Source organism: Nymphaea colorata, chromosome 1 (assembly GCF_008831285.2).
Source record: "Nymphaea colorata isolate Beijing-Zhang1983 chromosome 1, ASM883128v2, whole genome shotgun sequence".
Lineage (NCBI taxonomy): Eukaryota > Viridiplantae > Streptophyta > Magnoliopsida > Nymphaeales > Nymphaeaceae > Nymphaea > Nymphaea colorata.
In genome coordinates, this window is record NC_045138.2 from 11,617,008 (window position 1) to 11,627,145 (window position 10,138).

The 10,138-nt window shown below is 38.7% G+C and overlaps 1 protein-coding gene across 1 annotated transcript; it reads right to left on the minus strand.

Moving 5' to 3' along the window:
* Positions 1–361: 361 nt before the first annotated feature.
* LOC116252398 (F-box protein FBW2-like) lies at positions 362–2,941 on the minus strand. The gene is made up of 2 exons (XM_031626632.2): positions 2,358–2,941; positions 362–1,172 (listed from the first exon to the last, which is right to left on the minus strand). Exons 1-2 carry the CDS (start codon positions 2,702–2,704, stop codon positions 674–676), a joined length of 846 nt encoding a protein of 281 aa, XP_031482492.1. The 5' UTR covers positions 2,705–2,941; the 3' UTR covers positions 362–673.
* Positions 2,942–10,138: the final 7,197 nt, after the last annotated feature.

Consider the following 10,138-nt stretch of genomic DNA (forward strand, 5'->3'; position numbering starts at 1 on the left):
CCGTTTTCTGTATAATGTCGAAATCAAAGAGAATGAATTAAATAAAATGGCAGAAAGATATTCTTCAACAATTTCCTAACGACATCGAGCGAAAAATGCCAATTATCTAGTTATATCAAGTGTGTCTGGTACCAAAATATATGTAACGTTATAGAAAACGGCCCAAATGCACTTGCAAAACTAGATTGGAGAAATTTGATGAGCTTTTTAAGCAAGAAAAATCTTTTTCAAATGAGATAGATATCATGGGCATATCAATGAAGTCAACCAGGTATTCTTCAACCATTTCCTCACGACATCAAGTGCCTAAAGAACCGAAAAATAACAATTATCTGATTATATCAAGTATGTAAGGTACCGGAAAATGTGTAACGTTATAAAAAACGGCCTTAACGCACTTACAAAACTAGTTTTGGGAGATTTGATGAGATTTTTAGGCAAGAAAATTTTTTTTCAAATGAGATAGATATACGTAGACAAAAGAAAATGTGAGACACTCGCATGAAGAAAATTCAAGACATGATTTTTTTTTTTAAAATTATAGGTAAACCAGGTTCGTTCTCCAAATGAAAATTTCCATGAACAAAAAAACAGTTTCCTTCATTCCTTCTCACGGTCGGGAAGAAGGAAATGCCACCAACAGAGCGTCCACAGCTAACCGGCGGCCATTTCTTTAATCACTCTCGCTCCCTGCGACATCATCTTCGTCGTCGTCCTCCTCCGACGAAGTGTCATACATCTCAAAATCCGGATCTTTAAACACCGTCTTCACCAGGCAGCGCTCCTCCAAGTCACCCTTCATTTCCACGTTCCAGCAGCCGCGGATGTCAAGGTAAAGCAGCGCGGCGCAGCCCAGGAGAATGGCGTCCAGCCCCGCGTCGCCGAACCGGCCATAGCCCATCTCGAGATGCTTCAGCTGTCGCATGGTGGACGCCACGGCGAGGGCTTCGCGGTCGTCCGGCCGGTCCGGACCCGGAAAAGGCGGCATGTGCCGCTTGAAATAGAGAAGCGACTTACAGTGCCGGCCGATCGCCTCGATGCCCGAAGGTCCGACGTTGATGCAGTAGCTTATGTCCAGCACCGTGAGCTTGGAAAACCTGTCAGCGAACTTGACGACGACCGCATTTCTCACCGCGCTCAGGGGCAACCGCAGGGTCTGCAGACACGGGGAGCTGCATAGCATGTCGACCATCCACTCCAGTGAACCAGCACAAGAACAACTATGACTACTTGAAAATGCTAGAGCGCTCATTAAAGAACTTTGAAGATCTTCACTAAATGGTTGGGAATCATCAGTATATACAGTATATAAAATAAGCAGATTATTGATTCGCCGCTGCCCAAGAAGGATCGACCTCTATTTTCTATACAAAAGAACATATCCGTTCCAGTACATTTCTCATAAAAATAATGAAATGAAAGAAACGAAGAGATGAGGACCTGCCTGTTTATTACATGAAAAATGAACTAATTGGTACCCGAATAAACTCTATTTTGCCGAGGGAAACAAGTCTTCCTGAGCAAGCAAAAGCTTCCATGGTATATCAAAATTAGTAAAAAAGTATGCGGACATTTCGAAAAGCAACTAAAATTTGGGTAAGCTAAAGACAGGAATGCCCATAAAGCATTCATCAAACTCATTCCGGCGGCAAATAAGGCAGCAAACAGTAAAAGAAGCCAGTAAGAAAATAGAAAACTCTACACGTTGCCGAGTGCTAAAGGAAGGGTAATTTAATTGGTATCAGAAAAGCTGCTCTCAGACGAGGAAAATTAGGTAGGGCGTAGGGCGGTTGAAGAATTCTATTACCAAAATATCCAATGGCTATGGAGGTTTCAAGTTTCAATAAACAAGCGACCTTCCTCCCCAAGCTGGTTATCTGTTCTGGCCCTGCCCTCATCGTCATCGTCGAGAAACTGCCTCTTCGAATTGAAGTTTTCAACGTGGTGTGCATATACAAGCAAGGAAGCTGATATCTGAGGCGTGAGACAGCTCTCCTAGAAGTTCACAACGAGGAAGGGAAAGTTTCACTCAGTGTGTGAAACAGAGAAACTCACGCTGGTAGACGTTTCTTGAGTATGAAGCAAAAAGCAAAAGGCCTCCTAAACTCCCTATATAAATGAAGGCCAAACTTTTTAGTGACTACAAAATGAACCACACTTAATAGTCAGGCGCAAGAAATAAATCCACAGAAGCATAGCCATTATTACTAAACGCACAGACCAAAGCCTCCAATAAAAGTATCCAGACAACCGGGATGACCACAGAGGGTCTTTCTACGAACACCAGAAGAAGAAGAAAAAACTACCACTACAAAACTAACAAGAGAAAAGAAAGTGAAAGCGAAGGTAGGCAGTACCGCGAGGCGATGGAGGCGAAAGTGTAGTCGCTGTCGACGCGGTAGGCGGAGAGCTTGCGGACGCTACCGGCGGACCTGGCGACGAGCTTGTTGAGGAGATTGGTTATCTGGCAGGGGTCGTTGACGCGGCGGCACCACTCCTCCACGTCGATCTCCGCCCAGCAGTGAGGCCCCATAATCACCTCGCGCCATGACCTGCACACGCAAGGAACCACTCCTGCCATCTCCTTCAGCGGCAGCCTGACGAAAACCAGCGCCAGCACCTCCGGACTCATGCTCTCCCATCCGAACCCCGCCCCTTCTCCTTCTCCTCCTCCGCCCACCTTCCGCTCCCTCACCTCCGCCATGACCGCGCTCTCTCTCTCTCTCTCTCCGCGGAAGGGGTGGTGAACTTCCTAACTTGCACTGAGGAAGAAGAGCACGCGACTGCGCTCCTTCGCGTGAGGGGACGGTTGAGATGGTGACACGTTCCAAGGCACGCTTTTACTAAAATGGTGGACGTGCCCGCTCTCTCTCTAGAAGAAGAGGATCAGCCAGTCATCATTTCGTACGGTGGATGATGGAGGCCGGTGTGGGAGCGACTCATTGGCAGCTGGCGGAAGCCCTCACAGGTCGAGGCCACGGTGGACAGTGGGCCCCACATTTAGGCGGAGAACGACTTTCCCACCCCAACTATTTTTGGACACCTGTTTCATTTCTAGTTCTTTCCATGCTTTAGTTTTGGGACAAGCAGTTGGTTTTTTGGGTGGGCGGAAAGTGTGTTTCATCCAAGAGAATCGAATTTCTTACACTTTACATGTATGGTGTTTTGCTGTAAAATTCTATCTTTGAAGGTTTAAGTAACTAGCTCGGTTTATAATTCATCGGTTTGTTTTTAAAATCCGGCATTGTATTTAATATGCATGTTGTATTAATTTCAGTAATTTTCCGCCATATCTTCTCCACATCCTAGTGTGAGTTATAAGATCAGCATTATATAGTTTTCGGTGTAATGATTTCTAGTTTCTTCCTTGAAGAAAGTTGTGCATCCAGAAATTTCTATTTAAAGGGAACTGTCACATAAATTTTAAAATTTAAGGAGAGAACCACACGAGCCAAACAGAGCTTGAGCTCAAGCTCAAGTCAAGCTCGATAAAATAAGTTTGAGCTCTACAAAACAATGTCAAGCTCAAACTCGACTCATTTAACTCGTTTATGTTAAAACATTTCTTGTTTCTTTTAATTCGTTGAACTCGTTAACTCAATTAGTTGCTACCCCTTAACTATTTTCTAATTATAATTCAACATTTACATGTAGTTGTGACAAGCCGAGTCAAATTCTTACAACTCAACCTCAACTCATTTAATGTTTCTAGCATACATTTGAACACGAGCTCGACTCGTTTAGACGAGTGAGTTCTAGTCGAGCTCAACTGGCTTGACTTGTTGTACAACACTACTTATATGTAAAAAATAAAAATAAAAAATAAATAAAGTTTTTATATGTAAATAAAGCAAATACTATGAGCTGGTGCGAGCAATTGCCATTGAAAACCACAAACGTTCCTCCTCCATTGCCTAGAAGCGTTGATGATCTTTCTTTGATTGCAGCCAGCCTTATTGCTCATCTTTTCCAGCCAATTTTACCCATTTTTTGATCAGGTTAATGAAGAATATTCATAGTTTCAGTCAATAGGTCGTGTACGAATTCATTATTTTGGTTTTCCTTAGTTTATTTCATAGGTAATATGCATTACATTAGTTCAAATTCATCTTGCCTATGAGTCATTTTTATAATTTTGGTATAGCTGGTCTTTAGTGAGTACTTATTGGAAATCTGCTTCCGAGTGAGGCTTACTTCAACTGGGTTAGGATGGCAATTAGGAGAGTAGTTAAGAAAATTATAAAGTCAGTGGGGGCTCATGTGTCTTTTCAATGTGTTTCTAAAAATGTGAAGAAAGAAAAGCTACGGAGGGGAGTGTGCTATTGCATGCTTTCCTTCTTGAACACTTCTTTCCAAAATCATTTGGGGCAAGTTTCTTATTTTAATCGTCACTCTTTTACATCTTAGAAAAATACATAAATTTGAATTCAATTTTTTTTTGTTTTGTTTTTTTGTTATTGGAAAAGAGGCTAGCCCAAAGCAAGCTTTTCTTGGGCCCCACCATTCCAAGGTGGTGCCTTTTGGTTTACCTAGTTAGGGGCTTTAAGTTTATTTCATAATTTAGTTAGGTTAATGTTTCTTATTGCTTGATATTTCATGCACTAGTGTGCTTCTTGCTTGTTTATTTTGTTTAGATTTATTAGTAAAACAGTTTCACGCACAAGTTAGAGTGTGTGATACTGCTGAATGATTGCTTGAACATATATATCCAAGTTCTTTATATTTGTCCTTTAACATAGTTAATTTTTCTACTACACTTATATTTGTATAAATTAAACTTTTTGTTGGTATAATAGGGTTTGAACGAAACCCTTGTTTCCCTAATTTCAAATGTCATTTCATGTGCAGTTTTTGGGCTTTTTAACTCTTTTTCTACACGTGTTGTCTGTTGATGGACCAATATTTAGCAAATCTGGAGTTAATTTGTTTGGCCGAGTAAGTGAATTCCCGTAACCTATTTTTCCATATTTCTGGTTTCAGAACCGATTCGGAGAGAAATTTTGTCAAAATGTTTATATGTTGGAGTTGTGGAAACGATTTTCCAATTTTATGAATGGGATCGGTTTCTTTGATATCTTAGCTTTAAAAGGGGCACTGTGTTTTACATTTGGAGTCCATTTGCCACCTGGAATTCCTAAGCTTTAGAAACTTGTCCAATGCGGAGATACATGGGAGAATTTTAATTGAAAGACTTAAAATCACAATGTGGTAACTCAAAAGTTTACTCGGGGTGCCTCCATTCGTCCAAAAAAACGTAGCTCCGCTATTGGTCAAATGCATGTTTTGTAAGGGTATTTATGTCTTTTTAACATAGTTAATTTCCTTTTTCTATTATAATCTGCATGTTAGGTAATTCTATTGCATTTTCAAGTTGGTTAGAATCAGGTTGGTTTCATTCATTGCATATCTTAAGAGCGCTTTTGTTGTTTTTGGTGCTTTGAGTTAGAATCGGCATGGATCTTTATACATATCCAAATCTAAATCAGATTAGATGTCATTTTTAAAATCTGAATCTAATCTAATTTCTTAATTAGATATTAATTTTTTTTTCATATCATTTTTTGAACGGTTCAATCAAATAACTAATTCAAATCAGATATATTGACATCTCTAGTTTCATAATTGAGTCGCTCAATTTTAAAAGTATTTGGTTGAAAGCTTTTTAAAAAAATTATAAGGGGTCGGCCATGCAGCCTAATGGCCGGTGGCTAGTATTGTGACTAGTTTCCTTCTATTTCAATCTGATTAGCAGCTAAAAGCCAAAACAAAAACATGAACCACATGATTAACCTCTGCTTTACCTGCTGACTATAAACACAACAAGTTTTCTAGTATTTTCCTTAATTTTAATCATTTCCCCTCATTTTAAGCCAGTTTTCGTTTATTATCTGGTTATTTTCCAATTGTTTTCCAACTGCTTTCCAAGAACACATTTCCAACAATTTTTCAGACATTTGCTGATCATTTTCTAAGCATTTTCCAAACATTTTGCCATAGTGCATGGTCAGATCAAATTAATGCACTCATGTGCCGTTCTTTTAGAAGTTATGTGTACTTTACCTACGTCTTGATAACTGAAGTGTCGGTATTTTCTATTTGCTCACAAACGAAGGCCCCCACAAGGCCCTAATAAGCAAGCACTAACTCCACTAGTGGCAAACTTCACACACTGTCCAAGTCATGCCAAGGAAACATATACAGATAAAACATATCAACAATTGAGTTTGACAAATTCTTTTATCACCAAAAGCCAGATAGTTCACCCATTGGTGAAATAAATGTTTTTTTGACTTCTTTTCAGGTGAGCAAGCGAGACCCACCACCCTGGAGGTAGAACTGTTCAACCGGTGGAGCTAACTCGAGCTCAACAACCTAAACGAGTCAAGCTAGAGTTAAGTGGGCTCGACTCGGTTAAACTTGGTTAAGCTCGAGAAAGAAAATATATAAAATAAGTCTCATAAAATTAGCAAAAAAATAGATTGCTCAAAATGGAAATGCAACTGATGCTTCTTCCTTTTTAAAAAGTATATTTTTTTTAATGAAATGTTTGGTTCTCGAGTTTCTTTTAAGACACTTGAGCCGAGTTCGAGCTGACTCAACTCAACTTGAACTGGCTCATGAATAGCCCTACCCTACCCAACCCTGGTTTTATCTCCCTATGATGCAAGATCTACTTTTAATGTCTTGGAGTGCTGCTTCTATTGTGCTTCAACTTACTTATTAGTTTTCTTTTTTTACCAAGAGTAGAGAAACCGTGCTCTCAATATTGTGATGGGAAACAATCCTTCAAGGACAACGAGAGAAGGAAAATGATGGCAAACAATCACCTCAGTTCCTTCAAGAACAATGAGAGAAGGAAAATAAAGGTGTCCCCAATGACTACGTCTCCCAACTAGGAGAAATGGAAGTTTTGGCTCTTAGTGGGATTTGATGTTTCTCATGTTAATAACTTTGTTCATTGCATGGCCCGAAGTAAATATCTTTTAACATGCTCCCTCAAGTTGTGCATGGTGGCCAGTATAAACAAGATTCTTAGTCAAAACATTATATTCAGAGTCCAGTTTCAATCTTTTTGGACTTTAGAAGATAAATTGGTTCTTATCCAATCAAGGTCCACAAGCCATCCGTAATTTTGGATCCAGATTATGTATCCAATTCACTTCCTATAAACAATCCAAGATCTCAAATCACATTCAAACTTGTATTACAAGAAGAGAGAGAGAGAGAGAGAGAGAGAGATTACAGTAAGAGAGCAGCACGCCGTTGAAGAACGATGTTCCCTAGCGCAGGGGCAGGACGCTAACAGAGATGCCCTTTATGGCAACCGCCATAGCTGCTTCAAGATGTCAATGGCGAGAGTAGGCCATTGAAGTGGTGGAAGCTTCCACGGAAATTCATAAGCTTCAAGAAGGAAAACCCTTGTTTCTGGCGAGGAGCATCGACAGGGAAGAAGGGGAAAGCATCTCCAGGGCTTCATCTATGCCCAATACTCATTTGTGCTCTTTCTCTCATAGTCTTCAGTTTCATTCTATGCAGACCCTCAACCACGTAAGTTCTGCTCCTCCTCCTCCTCCTCCTTCTCTCAAGGTCCAACGTTCATGTATATCAACATTTTCAGCAGGCAACGCTAGGCCAAGCAGGCAAAAAAGGGGTTTCTCATCCTCTCCGATCTGATATTATGCAAATGTTGTTTGAGCATTGTTTTGATTATATGAAGACTCGTCAAGCTAACTTCTTCCCAGACTCCAGCGACCACTAGTTTCGAGCATGTCCATGTCATATTTCTGCTAATGTTCTCTATTTCATTTTGATTCTTTTGTTCTCCGTTTCGTTTTTTCAATAATTGAATATTTTTGCCCACCTTTAGCTCTTAATTTTAGACTCTAATTAAGTACTTGACAATACTTATTCATATACAATTAGGGACAAAAATGTGGTCTTCTTATTATTTGTATTGGCAAATTGAAAATCAATCCTTGCCCAATTGCAGTAGACAAATCCTTCCTTGAAATGTTCGTTATTATCAATCTAACTGAACGCTCTGTTTGGTAGAAGGGAAAGGGAGGGAAAGGGAGGGAGGGAAAGGAAAGGAAAGGAAAGGAAAGGGAAGAGGAAGGGAAGGAAAAGGAATGGAAAGAGTTCATTAAAAAGCTTATTTGGATAGAAAGGAAAGGAAAGGAAAGGAAAGACTTAAAATCATGTTTGTTTGGACTACATAAAGGAAAGGAAATGATAGAATTTATAATACTTTACGATAATACCCCTATCAGTTAAAATATTTAAAAGAATAATAGGTTTCAAAAAAGACACGATAATGCCCATCTCACCTTGCTCGTGTGTTTTCCAATGAAGGGCTGCAACTTATGCAATGCGTCTCTCTCTCGCAATGGGTCTCTCTCTCTTTCTCTCTCTAAATGTACGTAATTGTTGGTCACATGATATTTTCACAATGTTACATGTTAGCCTTTAAATATCACATTTTAAATAAATTAATTTCATGACAGACCTATTACGTTTTGATTTTCTAACATATATTTTATATACTACACATGTTTTGCGCTTGAGATCTATTCAAAATTCAGAGATGCAGGTGTAAGAAAAATATTACAATTTTTCCTCACGGGACTTGAAAATAGAAGAGTGGTGCCACATTTTCATACCAGTCATAAAAAACTTACATAAAAAATGACATAGCAAAATAAAAAATAACATTCATGTCTTACATAATTCCAGCAATGCTAAGCATCCTAAGTAGAACATTCTTTCGCTTAGACACTGGACAATCAAAAAATGTTTCCATCCTATCTTTATCACTAGTAAGATAAATATATGCATCAGTATGTAACTCTGCTTCAAGACCAATATCTTCAAATGCTGGAAATATGTCTTTTTTAGAATATTTACATTCCTGTCTCGACTCTGGTATGACAATGCTTTTTTCAATTGCATTAGCAACTTTATCAAATGCTTCTTTCATTATTTCAATTTCTTTTAAATCATCTTCATTTGCACTTCTTCTCCTTTTACGCTTCGACAATGAACCTGGGGGGGGCTCCACTTGGACTTCACAGTCGTCTCCTAGGTTGATAAATGGTTCTAATACTGCTTCATTTTGAGAAACCATTTCATCAATAAGCTGGATTGTGTTGCCAGTACCCTCACATGCTAAAGTCATTCGGTTGCGCCTCTCTTTCGCTGTCATCGATCCTTCCCCTGTTGCTCTATCATTACCAAATAAATTTACCAGCTTATCATAGTTCGGAACAGGTGCCGTCATCCACTTTTTTGCCATTGGATTTGCCTACAAAAAACAAAAATATATATATAACAACGTCAAAAGAAGCTCATGCTTAACATAAAAAGTAAATTATTAAAAACTAATATTAAATTACCAAAAAGAAAATTAGGTACCTCTATTAGTGGCTTCCATACTTCAGGTTCGGCCGTCCACATATTTGTCCTTGAATCAATGCTAAATCCACTCAAACCACTTTTAAAGATATCATAACAACTACTGATATTTTGGTGCATCCTCTGAAGATACTTTAACACGAACGTGTGTTCCATCAATTGCACCAACACAATTCTGGAATACAATTCAGTGTTAATGCAATATTGACATATTATAAAACATAAAAACTAAATTAATTGATTTATTACCTGAAAGTATAGATAAAATCTATTATTGTATAAGATTTCATCTGGCAGAGTTGATCCATCAGATTGTTGAATGAATTTGTCTTCTAATAAAATAATTGAACTCAGTACTTTGTGAAAATATCGAGAAATTGTCTCTGTTGAACGATAGAACCAAAACTGAACCCCGCGTTGTTTATATGTGTGCGACAACATCATGAGAAAGATAGAAACTTGCTCTTCTACTTTACAATGTCTTGTGCTACGTAGTCCACCATGTTGTCGAAGAATATCACATAACTCTTTGAAAGCTGATGTTCCCATGCGTGTTATGTTGCGGCATTGTATATCATCATCTAATTTATATATAATTTGATCTCTGATTTTTTGTCTTTCTCCATAAGATAGTCCAATTGATCGATGCATAAGTTGTCGTCGACGTTGTCTACGACGTATTAAATAATAAAAACTATAACAAAAAAATAAAACGACTTGTTTCCAT